The following is a 15,179-nucleotide window of genomic DNA, read 5'->3' on the forward strand; positions in this document are numbered from 1 at the left end:
GGTACCTCATCAAGTTCATCCAACCCCAATTCTTCTACCTTAGATATCAATACTCAAGCTCTAGATACACCTCCTTCAATTTCAAGAAATTTTTTCTCAAGTACTGCAAAGATCTCTTCAAAACACCACTCCCAACAAGTCAATAGCAGTGCAAAAAAACCAAGGGCTAAAGCATGTCAACCCCTTTCAAAAGATGAAAATTCTAAATGGGGGTAAGAAAAATTATGTTGAGGCAGTAAGATATTTAGTTGAGGAAGTTGGCATTAATGAAAAAAATTTGGGTAAAGTCATTCTACTGAATCCCCATATTCTGGTCCAGCGCATTGACATTTCATGGAATACTCGATATATGTTTCTTAGCAAAGAGTTGGGTGCACCCAGAGATAGTGTTGTGAAAATGGTCAAAAAAACACCCTCAGCTTCTACATTACAGCATAGATGATGGATTACTCCCTGGAATAAATTTCCTAAGGAGCATATGAATGAAAAATCCAGATATCTTGAAAGTCTTGACTAGCCTTACACTGTATTATTCATGTAATTGGAGTCCTAACAAAAAAAAATCAATATTTCTCATTTAATTTTATTTTCTAATTTAATTTATTTGCCTTATTTCATTTAATTTCCTTCAGATCTTCGTATAGAGGATGAAGAATTACAGAACTTATGTCTGATTGAGATTGAAAAAATATTGCAAGGCAATGGAAGGTCACTCAAGGAATTTCCATGTTTACCATACCCTAAATTTTCAGAAATTCATAATTTTGAAAATAGATTCGTTGCAGATGAGTTGAATTATAATAGGGATGAAATGGTAAAGATTCATGATGAATTGGTCAGTTCTCTTACTTCAGAGCAAAAGATTGTTTATAAGAATGTTTTGGATGTTGTTTTGTCTGATAACGGCAGATTCTTTTTTCTATATGGTTTTGGAGGAACGGGAAAAATATTTGTATGGAATACATTATCTGCTGCTTTGCGTTCAAGGGGCCTTACCGTCTTAAATGTCGCATCTAGCGGAATTGCATCGCTATTGTTACCTGGAGGTAGAACTGCTCATTCAAGGTTTTCTATTCTTATTTCAATAAATGAGATATCAACCTGTAATCTTCGTCACGGTTCCCCAAAAGCTGAGTTATTGAAAAAAGCAAGCCTTATTATTTGGGATGAGACACCTATGTTAAACAAACATTACTTTGAAGCTTTAGACAGATCTCTTAATGACATTATGAAGACTCAGTTTACCCATGGTTATGACATTCCATTCGGAGGTAAAGTTGTGGTACTAGGAGGCGACTTTAGACAAATACTTCCAGTTATTTCCAGAGGAAGTCGTTCAGAAATTGTCGGTTCAGCTATCAATTCTTCATATTTGTGGAAGCATTGCAAGGTAATGAAGCTGACTATTAATATGAGATTGGAAAATGCTATATCGACTTCTTCAGCAGCAGAAATAAAAGAGTTTGCAGATTGGTTACTTCAAGTGGGAGATGGTACAGTTAAAACGATTGATGAGGAAGAAACACTTATTGAGATTCCTCTAGATCTTCTTATTGAACAGTGTAAGGAACCGTTGCTTGAATTAGTTAATTTTGCATATCCAAAACTTGCAAATAATTTGCAAAAAAATTCATTCTTTCAAGAAAGAGCGATCATTGCACCAACACTTGAATGTGTAGAGGAAATCAACAACTTTATGTTAGCAATGATTCCTGGTGATGAAACAAAATATTTGAGTTGTGATACTCCGTGCAAGTCAGACGAAGATTCGGGTGTCAATGCAGAATGATTTACATCTGAATTCCTAAATGATTTCAAATGCTATGGAATTCCAAACCATGCAATTAAACTGAAAGCCGGTGTCCCTATCATGCTCATTTGAAACATAGACCAAGCTGCAGGGTTGTGTAATGACACTCGAATGATAGTCAATGCTTTGACTAAATATATAATTGTTGCTACTGTTTTGAATGGAAACAATATGGGTGAAACAACATTTATTCCAAGGATGAGCTTAACTCCATCTAATTCTGACATCCCATTCAAATTCCAGCGCAGACAATTCCCTGTTGCTCTATGTTTTGCAATGACTATAAATAAAAGTCAGGAGCAATCTTTATCTCATGTTGGACTGTATTTATCAAGACCTGTCTTTACTCACGGGCAGTTATATGTTACACTTTCTAGAGTTAAATCTAGAAATGGGTTGAAGATGCTCATCATAGATGACGAAGGAGTTGTAACTAACACTACACGCAACGTAGTGTATCAAGAAGTCTTCGATAATATTTGACATGTAAGTGTTTATTTATCTTACATTTAATTTCAATTTCAATGGTAGAAATAGAAAAACTGATATGGTTAATCTCTTTATTGTTTTACAGCATAAAAAGATATCAAGCAAGTTATTGATCATCTAATTTGAAGGTGTATAGACGTTTCTATACGGTTAGCAGACACTTTCAAATTATACACAATTTATATTTGTATTAGTTACTGATTATTACACTAATAATTTTCCCTTACTTTCTAGGTTCTATAGCACAAATATGTTTGATTGACAACAAGCTCGGTTATGAAGTCTTTATCATTAACCATGGACTACAATTTCGAATAAGGGTTCATATTGCTGTCATTGTTATTTTTATCTTATTTCAATTTCCATGTAATGTATTACTTAAAAACGTGTTTTTTATTTCTATTCAAGTGTAGTCCATGTGAGGTATCTACAACCTCATTGAATAAATATATTTACTATGGTCAATTCATCTACATGTTTGCAACATATGTTCTGTTCCATATCTTTTATATATACTTACTGAAAAGAGACTAAACTAAGTTAAAAACACATTACTACTGATTTATCTTTACAATAAAATTAATCGCCGTGCAACGCACGGGTAAAGAACACTAGTAATACTATACAAGAATTGGCTATACTATACAACACTGGCTTCTCTTATATTTATTTATTTCTAAACATGATATCCTATAATAACAGCAAACGCATTTACAATGTACACGATAAATAAATTAAAATTATTTCTCATTTAGATATATCATATTTAACAATAATATTCATAAAAAGAAGCTTACCAACCGCGCAACGCGCGGGTCTTAGTCTAGTATAATTAAAGAAAAAAGCTAAGCTAAAATCCTAACTCTACAATATGGACATGTGTCATTTCGTCGGAGGTGATGAGACACACACTCCTGATGAAATGCATGTCCACATGGAAGACGGTAAAGCCTATCGTCATTTCCAAAATATTCTAAACAAATAACACATTCAATCTGATCGTGTGGGAGAGGATTATTTGAGTTGTAAGACAACTCAATAATCCTCTCCCGAACAATCCTCTCCCTCTCCCGTAAAGCTAAAAGATGTGCGTCTCGGTTTTCAAAAAAATGATAAATTACAAAAATCCAGCAAAAAATAAAACCTAAAACTATAACTACGACTATAATGCTAAAGATCAACCCACTCGGATGCCAATGCCCCTTGTCGTTGATGGTGCCCCAGGGAGACATCTTCCTGAAAAAAAAGTATAGGACATATTAGGCAACAGATAGATTAGGAACCAAGAGATCTTGAACGAAAAATCAAACACAACATATTTCGTTAAAATTAATTCAAACAACCAAAAGCTACTCTCAAAAGGTTCTCTTCTTTTTCTACTCTCAAAAGATTCTCTTCTTGACATAGGCTTTTAACCTCTGATCAATCATTCATACATATTGAGACATGCATACATTTTAATCAGCTGGGGAGACTCCATAATCGGTATACAAATGAAACAATCCTCTGATTAAAACCAACATCATCTTCATTCATTGCATCTTCTTCATCATTATTAACATCATCTTCAACCCATCATCATCATAAAAAAAAATCGAACCTAGACGTGCAAAGAACCCAACGCAGACTTGCATTGTTATTGTTTGAGCTGGACATATTCACATTCCTAACTTCATTCATTATTCATTCATTTTTTTTTTTGTGAAGAAAAAGTCTGGGAAAAAACCTCCAGCTAAGTTAACAGTACAAAACAGAACAAGAGAAGAAAGCAATAGAAAATAACAAAACAACAGAATGAACAAAGAAAACAGAAATGCTGGGCTCCTGTCAGAGGCGGACCTTGGAGAGTTGGAGTGGACAGGGAGGAGCCCGGCTCCCTCAAGCCTTTGGTCAAAGAAATCACGGAAGAGTTTCTTGTCAACAAGGAAGAAGAAGATGAACAGTGATTTCTGATTATTCAATTGATGAACGCAGATACAAGAGATGAAGCTATTTATACTATGATTAGCTTCTAACTAACTATGCTTAGCTGTAACAAACATTTAACTGACTTCTACATATTACAATAAGGTCCTCAGTCCTCACTAAGACACTAACTACTGTAATTCAGTTTTGATCCTTGATCTTTTACATTTGGATTTGTTTATTGTAATAAGGGTAACTTACTGCAAAAATATGGAACTCTAATATGTAATAAGGACGCCCACACGGTAGGATTTAACAGTGAGAAGGATTGAACGAAATATGGCCATAGCTGGCAAGAGAAAATTATAAAAAGACAATTAATTAAATAAAAATAGGAGCTTTACATGTTCGGACAAAAGTACAAAAAACAAAATAATATAACAAATTAACAATCAACCACATGATCGTCATAGGCTCATATTGCATCTTACAAGTTGTTGCGTACAATTCTAGTTCTAGTCTCATTTTCCAAATTTGATGATCCGTATAGCACTGATTTATAGTTAAAAAGTGAAATTTTTATGTGTGTCATAAATCAGAAATTCAATGATCAAGTGGTTTAGAGTTTAATTTTTTACTGTCTCTAATTCTTCAAAGAAATTTCAGCACATGATATGTGATTCTTCAAAGGCATTAACTCTTTATATATTATTTATAGTATTTAAGGAAATAAAAATATTATATTATTTATAAGAATATCTTATTTAAATAATATTTGTAGTCTAAGAAAAATAGTCAGTATAATAAAGTATTTTTTTTTAGATGAAAATAAAGTTTGTTAAATACATTATGAAATGTTATGTTTTCATAAACTTTATGGCAAAATAGTTTTTCAAGTAAAACTATATATTGGAAGTAACATAAAGAAAATACATATAATAACTAAATATGAGGATCTAATCTATGTAAAATGTCATGAAATAAATTTAAAATACTTGGTCAAATAATAAATATTCTAAGAATTATGAAAAGAATATTTATATGGTAATGTTTTTAAAAAATTAATTAAATTAAAATTACATTTCAATACCTTAATATACTTAAATGTAAAATGTTTACTCGTATACATTATATATCATATTTTTTATCATGTAATTTTTATAACAGAAAAAAATTATGTTTTTGTTTTGATCTTACTAACATGTTCTAATCAATCTCTACATATGTTTTGGTCAAGTTTAAGATTTGGAAGCATTGGAATGTGGGATTAGAATTGCAATGCACCAAACATGAAAAAGAGCTCAAGGCTCCATTCACATTTCGTTCAGTTGAACGAAAAATCAAACACAACATATTTCATTAAAATTAATTCAAACAACCAAAAGCTACTCTAAAAAGGTTCTCTTCTTTGTCTACTCTCAAAATATTCTCTTCTTAATTGATTATAACTTTAGAATCAATTGTCAATGAATTTTTAAATATGCAGGCCTAACAAAACCCGGGCAAAAGACGGAATGATAGGAAGTGTATAAAAGACAAAGTAGTCAGCTCTGTGCATCTGCTTTTAGACAAAAAAAAAAAATTATGAAATAAAGGAGTCGTATTAACTTTGTAATACCATTAAAGTACATTTCAGGATGTATTCATGATAAAACCGTGTACTCGCTTAAGCCCTCATTGACATAGGCTTTTAACCTCTGATCAATCATTCATACATATTGAGACATGCATACATTTTAATCAGCAGGGGAGACTCCATAATCTGTATACAAATGAAACAATCCTCTGATTAAAACCACCTTCCAACATGCAACTAACGTGCCCATCAAAAGAACGGAAATAGAACATTCAAGATTATTTCTTCTCCTCCTCATTTGGTGGCTTGTCTTCATTCTTCTGTTGGGGCTGATTCACAGCACAATCAGAAAACCAATCATAATGCAGAAAATGTACAAAAACATCAATAGTTGAATCTAAAAAATGCAAGCCATGTGATGTCCTGGGCATAAATGTGTTCAAATAGCATCTATATAGAAGTCTATTGACCTGCTTGTATTCAAATAGAATAAATGACACAAGACAATTAAATTGGGCATAAATGTGTTCAAATAGCATCTATAGAGAAGTCTATTGACCTGCTTGTATTCAAATAGAATAAATGACACAAGACAATTAAATTGGGCATAAATGTGTTCAAATAGCATCTATATAGTAGTCTATTGACCTGCTTGTATTCAAATAGAATAAATGACACAAGACAATTAAATTGGCCAATTACTAGAAACTCTTTGTTAATGTCCTTCAAGCCCCACACTAGCCCCCACTCACCTAAAAGACTTTAAAAGAAGGCTTAATCCAGTTTTTGGTCCCAAACTTTACATAAATATGGCTTTAGTCCCTCACCAGAGTAAGTATGGGGACTGGTCCGTTTGGGTCAACGCAGGAGCTCCGGCAGCCCATGTGGCGGTCCATGTGGCATTGCCACGTCATTTAATGAGTCCACTTGGAATTTTTCTTTTCTTTTTTCATTTTAAAAAAATTAAAACACTAATTATTAAATTAATTAACAACATCATCTTCATTCATTGCATCTTCTTCATCATTATCAACATCATCTTCAACCCATCATCATCATAAAAAGAATCGAACCTAGACGTGCAAAGAACCCAACCCAGACTTGCATTGTTATTGTTTGAGCTGGACATATTCACATTCCTAACTTCATTCATTATTCATTCATTTTTTTTTTGTGAAGAAAAAGGCTGGGAAAAAACCTCCAGCTAAGTTAACAGTACAAAACAGAACAAGAGAAGAAAGCAATAGAAAATAACAAAACAACAGAATGAACAAAGAAAACAGACACAACATCTAGAAAAGTTTAAGGTTTTGTGTTTGTTTCTTTGTAGGATATATGAAGGAAAAGAGAAGAGGATTAGAGATGAAGAGAAGAGGGAGAGGCAGAATAGGAGAAAGGGAATGAAAAACCTAGGTTTTCAAACCAAAAAAACCCAGATCTTCAGACCAAACAACCCATATCTGGGATGCTGGAAGTCGACGTCTGGGTTCTGGTAGAGCGTGTGTGCGGTCCATGGTGGGAGGCTCTGCCAGCAGTGAGGACGGCGACGATTATGGTGTTTGAATGTCTCCAGGTCGTGGTGGTGGGTTCAGTGGAAGGGCTGATAGAGGAAGAGGGAGAGGTCATGGAGGAAGAGGAGGAGGACGTAGAGGTAACCCTTTTAAGGCACAAGGTGGCGGTAGAGGAGGAGGCCGGGATGGCAAAGGACGAGGAATGAAGGGACGGAGCAGAGTTGTGGTGGTAGTCAGTATCGTGCGTATCGCACGATACGTATCCCGATACGATACAAAAACAGTTTTTCAAATGCAGTTTCATCTTACTCTCCTAGAAATTAGGGAGTAAGCATTTAATTTCATTAAAAATTACTAAATTGCCCTAAAAAGTGATGTTTTCTTTGATTCTTTCACCCTTTCACGTTCAACTTCAGCAGCCCTTTCATGTTTCACGTTCAACTTCAGCAGCCCTTTAATGGCTTGGAATTAGGGAGAGGGCATTTAATTTCATCTCTTTGATGTTTAGTACTTAAGTTTGGCTTATGACTTGGAATTAGGTTGAACTTGAACTTTGTGAGACTATTTTTCTACTTATGACTTGGATCTTTGATTATTTTGAACTATATTTAGATGATATATCAGTATATTATTTAATTTATGACTTAATTTTTTTTGTGTCCGTATCTTACGATACACGTTACGATACAATACGCGACACGGAATTAGGGTCTAGCGATACACGATACGTATCTCGATTTGACTACAATGCCTCACAGGCATGAGGGAGAAGATGATGAATCAAGAGGATGAAGAAGTTTTTCAATTAAGTTCATCCAGATTTCAGAATTAGGGATTAGAGATTAGGGATAAGAGTTTTTGTAATTTTTTTTAATTAATATTTTTAATTAAATTGTTAATTACCCTTGTGGAATTTTAAATAAAATTAAAAATCCAACTGGACTAATTAAATTACATGGCAATGCCACATGGACCGCCACATGGGCTGCCGGAGGTCCGGCGTTGACCCAAACGGCCGGAGGGACGAAAACCAAACATTTTGCGAAAAACGAGGGACCAGTCCCTACACTTACTCCAGCGAGGGACTAAAGCCATATTTATGTAAAAGGTTGGGGACCAAAAACTGGATTAAGCCTTAAAAGAAAAACAGCGAGAATATTGAACAAACAAATAGTAATGACTAATGAACATATGATAATGACCAATTTATCCCTGCTAAGCACATTTTTTCCTAGTCAAATTAGTTGGCGAAGGCACTTGCTGATTATGTTGTCACGTGAGTCACTTCCTAATATATAATTCCACCTAAAAGTCGACTATGGTCCTCAAAACTAAAGGATCTCAAGACTAATTGAGATTACACCGAATTCAAATGCACATCCTATGCGATTTTCTATGAAGTTCTTTTCAAACCCAATTAAATTTTCCATAAAAGAAGACTTACTTCAGACTGATTTTGCATGGAGGCCAGTAAATCTTTGACAGATGGGTCATTTGGGTCAACCCCGGGAAGCTGCAGAAGCGAAGAATTATAATGCAGTTGTAGAACATAATGCAGATAATTCAATTATTATACATTTCAAGAACATACTGGAAAATATAAAGGATTTATATTTTATAATTCATCAGACATACCGATGCAAGGATAGAAGATACAAACGACTGATCTGCCAACAATTTACTCATGTCTGACTGGCTTCCTGAGTCCTCACTGCCATCTGCTACTGACAATTGGAGAGCTTCCAAGCAATAAAAGACAAGTGATCAGTGAAAATCAGGACAACTACTGCAACTTTCCCGTAAATTCTACGTAGATGTAGAAATTGCTTTCATAATCAGCATAACTTCTCAGAGAAGAAAAAGTATTTATTCATGATTTAACAAAGCTTACCACAAGAAAAAAAAAACCCAAAGCCTTTGAAAAGCACAAGTTATATGAGAAAATGCATAAAATCCATTCAAACCAATCCCTATGTAATGAATTGAATACCTTCTAGATCATAAATACCCACTTCAAAACCAAACCAAAGGGACTTAGAAAACTCTCTATCCCTATTGCCAAACCAAAATAAAACAGAAATTTTCTTAATTCCATAATCCAATAACTCACCAACCAACATAACAAGAAAGCCCTTAGATGACAAGACTAGGATGAATTGCAAAGCGCCCACTGAAGTCTTAATGAAAAATGATTAACATGAAACTCACCTAAAGCTAACTCAGGATCATCTGCAGCTGCTTCAGACATATCTGTATCTCTCATATCTTTGTTAATCACAGGATCATCCATTGACATAGCAAGGGCCTGCTGTAGTAGAGCATTCTCATCGTCCTATTTCAATGTGAAAGTCAGTTCATACAGAACAAGTACTATGCCTGATACCGGTTTACAGGAAGAATAAACGTGATACAAACAAAACTGATAAAAAAGCAACGGAGGTAGACGCAATATATATACTATGTGTGTGTGTACGCACACATGGATTAGGATCCACTTACTCCAGGAGTCTGCTTAAATAAAATTATAGAATATGAATTTATATATATGTGTGCGCGTGTGTGTGAATGTCAGATTTAACTAAAATTTGGCATAAATAATTATCACGTTAATATCACATAATTCAACAGAATTTTCTAAATTCATATTACATGAGAAGTTACAAAGTGGAGTAACTCGGCAAGAGTTACTCCTAAAGTATCATTAACAACAACGGAAGCCTTTTCTTCCTATTAGGTGAGGTCAATTACATGAATCAAACAACGCCACAATATTCTGTCATTAATCATGCATAATTATGTAGATAACTGGAATTCAAAGTTCTCTTAACTTGATAGTTTGACCTATAGTTTACCTTGATATCCCCATCCCCATACCTCTAAGGCTCTAACTATTAGACTGTCCTCCGTCTAGTCTATCTTTTAAATCTTCCTATGTGTATTACATAACTGGAGGAGGGTCGTGTTACGGAATCAACAACCCATGTAAACCCTTGTTAAATCTCCATGCCATGGATCATCTATGTGATGTCTATGTGTGTGTGTGTGTCTGTATGCACGCACACACGTAGACACATATTAAATCAACTATTCCAAGGTTAGTTATGGGATGCAACACCTCCATAAAGTATGTGATAACTAACAGGTCATCACAATCAATGCAGATGGTAGCATGTCAGAATGAGTCAATCATATATATAGATAATTGTTCTTATAATCCAAACAAGCCATACGACAAACAAGAAATGAACACGGCTAAATCAACAAATTACACCAACCATCATATCATTTGTCTTAGTCGCAGCTTCTGAAGTTTCTTCACTAGCACGCTCAATCATGGCTGCATCCTGCGAGCTGGCTTGCTGCTCACCACCATTCTCCTTGGAAGCATCCTCTGCAGCCTTCTTTGCAGCTGCTTCCTGTCGGGCCCTCTCCTCTTCCATTGAAACTCTTAGAGCAAGAGCCAATTCCGGGTCCAAGTTCGGATCCACGCCAAAGTCATATCCAGATACACCACCTGCTGCTGCTGCTGCAGCAGCAGCTGCTGCAAAACCACTTCCACCCTCTCCATCACCAGTAAAAATTGGTGTACTACCACAAAGCAAAGTTACTTAATTATCCCAGAAGGCTTTTATCAATTAAAAATCATTTGATTGCAGAGAAAGAAAGTAATTACAGAAGCAAGGATAAGGAATCCTCTAAAAGGTAAAACAAATAAATACAAGTGAGAAACAAGGATAAGAGAAAAAATATTAAGAAAGCAACAGGGTTCCCCAATCGCTCCGCAAGTTTAAGATGGAAACATTCATGGGCCAAACACCAAATTGCTCCTAAAATATCAATATGTCCCACAGTATATTTAGCTGCAAGGGAACACTAATAAGTCCTGATAAATATTTCTGTTCATTTTAATTAAGTCAAACAAACAATTGCAAAGAGTCACTGCATAAAGCCATAGAATTTAGGCCTCCTCCTTGGTATCAAAAGCTCTCTATCAAACCAACAGAAACTGTGGAAAAGCAGAAGGACAAAACCATTGCTCCTTGAGGATTTCAGATAAAAAAACAAAGAAGTTTCTTCCAGAGAAGAAGCTGCTTCCTTGCAGCTCAAATAAATGACTCATTGTTTTGGAACTTGAATTGCGCAAGACACACATACACAGAGGACAGAGGCATGTGATCTGTGATCTGTACAAAATGGATTATTCAAACAAAAGATTTGACCTCTGACTCTGAGGGGCTTTGGACTTCAGAATGTGTTTCTCAAAGAAGAGTTAATTGCTATTTGAGGAATGAGTAAACAACCAAGAAAATAAAATGCACAAGATTCCAAAGTCTAAACTCTCCTATTGAGCTTTTAGAATACAAGTGGGCAGAATCAAGTAGAAACAGCAAAGATAGAACTTCTCTGCATTTTACAGCTAATGCTTTTACGGAAGCAGAAATTCTAGTTCAAATGGGAATACTGAATAGAAAGGAAGTACATTGAAAAAGCACAAAAGATGAAATTGAACTCACAAACCTTATAAGTACATCAGATAGAGCATTTGGACCAGGTGGAACATGAGCCATGCGGCTGGTATCATTATTATTAACGGCTGCAAGGAGTGCATCCAGCTTCTCTGTCTTTCCCTCGTCTTCTTCACCAAAATTGACAATGTCAAGTGCAACGCTATTCTTTTTCAACTTTCGCCCAATCATCTCCAACATTTTCTTCTCGTGCTTGATAGGACTAAAAAACACAGAATGAGATAAAAATGGAGAGAAACAGGTGCAAATGAAAACATCAAAATAAAACTGAAAAGAATAGCTGTTCATACCTCCCAGTAAAGACAATAATCCTTTGCTGCTGTTTCTTATTCTGCCGATGCTTAAGAGCTAACTGTGCCACCTGAATGCCAGCAGCTAGGTTCATCTCACCACCTATTTCTAGTCCTAAATTAAGAAGAAAAGTGAGAAAATTACATAAACTCTCACGAACAGAAGAATTCAATTCCAACAATAAGATATATGTCAGAATAACACATTGCAAACTTGTTGCCTTTGATCAACATTTATGAGAATGAGTTACATGAAAGCTTAATCTCACTAATAGCTTGTGAACTGACAAGTTCCAGCAACCTAAGAGCTTCCACATAATTACTCGCAAAACCGAGCATTAATCAATAAAACTTAATATAGTAAATATACAGATTTCATCTCAGTATGCTTACACTGGCAACACTACAAGGCAATCAAATTCAATCCATTCATCCCAAAAATTCCCCCCACTATGGCACATTCGCAAGGGCAAGTACTTAAATCATAAGGAAAAGGAAAACAAATATATCAAGAAATAGAAACTGACCATGCATACAAGCTAAGATCTTTCCCAAATCACTGGTAGGGGTGACCAAAACACGAACACCCTTCCCCGCCATCGTGAGAACTCCAACCGTATTCTCAGGATTAGACTGAATCACCAAACAAAAAAACAAAAATTCATGAGCATAACTGAACCCGTGCAATCACCACAATTCAAACTAAATGTAAAATCCAATTCTCAAATACAACATCATTGAAAAGATGACTGAAAAATCGCAATCAACCTGGGTTTTAGCACCACAAATAAGATTGACAGCGTCTGCTTGGGCTTGAAATCGAGAAGGAGAGTAGTCCCCATTACGCATCCATTCAGAATTGTCAATACAGATCATCGTCGCCTATCAAAAAACGATTACGCTATGAGAAATTGTTGCAGTAACAGCATGAAAAATAAAAACCCTAATTGGCCAGATGAACAAGGAGAAGAAAGGAGGGATTCTTCGTGGCACGGTGAGGTCGTTGACGAAGGAGAAATTTAGGGTTACCTCGAGCACCATGGTTGGAGAGTTGAGAAGAGAAGAGATCGAATATGAGAGTGGAAGAGAAAGCACTGGTTCTGTCGGAGGGAAGGAGAGAGATTAGAGAAACTCAGGTTACTTGCGAAAGGAGGCTAACTCTTCTTTATTTCTCTTTTCTTGTTAGTCGTTTAATTTTTCTTTTTTTTTTCTTTAGTTAACGCGATTGTGCAAATGAGATTCCTAACTGAAGGTCCCGCTTAAGTGTTTAGTGCTTGTTTGTCACCCACCGCCTTTGTGACGGCTCTCAGGCTAGGACAATTTGGTCTCTCGTGCATTTCGATGTGTCTTGCTTTGTCCTTCCAGAATCTTGATATGCGGGCTTAGCTTCATCATATCCTTGTTCAGTCTTCGCATGTTGCCTGTGAGACCATGTGGTGGGTGTAGAGCTGGGTAAGCGGGTCGAAGTCCGCGGGCCGGCCCGCGAAACCGCGGACTAGTGCGGGCTATAGCCCGGAAAATAGAGGACCGCTAAAATGCGGGCCTACGCGGAGCGGGCCAGCGCGGGGCGGGTCAATGCGGGGCGGGCCTACAAGGGCAAAAAAGGGGTAAAAGAGGTCAAAGTCCGCGGATCGGCCCTCGAAACCGCGGACTAGTGCGGGCCATAGCTCGGAAAATAGAGGACCGCTAAAATGCGGGCCTACGCGGGGCGAGTCTACGCGGGGCGGGCTTGTGCGGGGCGGGCCTACGCGAGGCGGGCCACCCGCGTACCCAGCTCTAGGTGGGTGTGAAGAGCTCAAAACTCTATGTGCTTGGAGAACCAGGGTTCTATCGAACCAAGCCTCGACGGTTTCCATTATCTCCATGGCTGCGGATATTATTGCGCGTTCCCAGCCACGAGCTTCGTGCATCTTGGACCGCCTAGGTTGGTTAGCTAGTGCCCTTCTCGTCGGGATAGACCACCACTACCGCCACCACCACCACCATCGTGCTGCCACCACAACCACCACCACCGTCGCCGCCACCAAAACCACCCTCCACTGCCACCGTCTCCACGACTATCACCACTGCTGCACCACCACCACCTCGCTCTAGTCATCGTTATCACCGCTACCACCCTCCACCATCACCACCGCCGCCGCTGCCGCCACCACACCACTGTCGTCACTGCCACCACTGTCACCATCGTTGAGACCTTCATACCACCACTGTTGTCGCCCCACCCTCCACCACCACCGCCGCCACCAACACCACCATCTACCACCACTGTCACCACCATCGTCGCTGCCACCACCACTGCCACCATCATCACCTTCCAATACCACCACTACCACACCACCAGTGTCGCCACCACATTATATAGTGTATGACTAAACGTTGTATAGTATTAAAATTTTATCAGGTTTTATCCTATTAGGCCTAATACAACCAGGTTTTATACTATCAGGTTTTATGCTATACAATGTACCAAATAGGTCCTAAGTTTTTTTTTTTATAAGCAGTGATAATATAAGTAACAATGTAATGTATGAGATATTTGAAGAAAAAAAAAAAACAATGTAATGTATGAGACATAGCCGAGTGGACTAGTCAGCGGATCGTGCCGAATGTGTTTATTGGTGGCTAACAAAAGCATTGCACAATCAACCGCTTGAAGGAGCTCAATTTCTATTATGTAGTTAAATAATTGGGTAGATGTAATTCAATACCATGAAACTCATGTTGCTTTTCCGATGTAGAAAAAAAAATGAAACTCATGTTCAACCTGTGTGATTTCTCTTTAAACTAGATTCAGAAACAAGTTTATTTCTAAATGAAGTATTAGAATGTTTTTATTTTTTAAAAAATGTATGAGACATTAATGTGCAATGAAAAAATTGTATGATAAAAATCAAGTAGCAATATCGTAAAATGCAAGAGACAATAAAGTATGATGACAAAATCAACATTCCATTCAAAAATAAATTTTTTATATTTATTATTTGAATATTTAATTTAATTAATTTTAATTTAAAAAAATATTCTCTTAAAATCTATTTAGAGTAAGTTAACTTCTTAAAAATGGTGGGGTAG

At 36.6% G+C, this 15,179-nt stretch overlaps 2 protein-coding genes across 2 annotated transcripts; one reads left to right on the top strand and one right to left on the bottom strand.

The window, feature by feature from the left end:
* Positions 1–811: 811 nt before the first annotated feature.
* Positions 812–1,789, top strand: LOC130712422 (uncharacterized). Its single transcript, XM_057562258.1, has one exon. It carries the CDS (start codon positions 812–814, stop codon positions 1,787–1,789), a length of 978 nt encoding a protein of 325 aa, XP_057418241.1.
* A 3,997-nt stretch (positions 1,790–5,786) lies between these two features.
* On the bottom strand, positions 5,787–13,333 carry LOC130711125 (26S proteasome non-ATPase regulatory subunit 4 homolog). Its single transcript, XM_057560617.1, has 10 exons — positions 13,137–13,333; positions 12,876–12,989; positions 12,635–12,740; positions 12,108–12,222; positions 11,810–12,019; positions 10,567–10,879; positions 9,500–9,623; positions 8,927–9,030; positions 8,736–8,804; positions 5,787–6,109 (listed from the first exon to the last, which is right to left on the bottom strand). Exons 1-10 carry the CDS (start codon positions 13,146–13,148, stop codon positions 6,059–6,061), a joined length of 1,218 nt encoding a protein of 405 aa, XP_057416600.1. The 5' UTR covers positions 13,149–13,333; the 3' UTR covers positions 5,787–6,058.
* Between the last annotated feature and the right edge of the window lie 1,846 nt (positions 13,334–15,179).

The sequence above is a fragment of the Lotus japonicus genome, chromosome 4, assembly GCF_012489685.1.
Source record: "Lotus japonicus ecotype B-129 chromosome 4, LjGifu_v1.2".
Classification (NCBI taxonomy): domain Eukaryota; kingdom Viridiplantae; phylum Streptophyta; class Magnoliopsida; order Fabales; family Fabaceae; genus Lotus; species Lotus japonicus.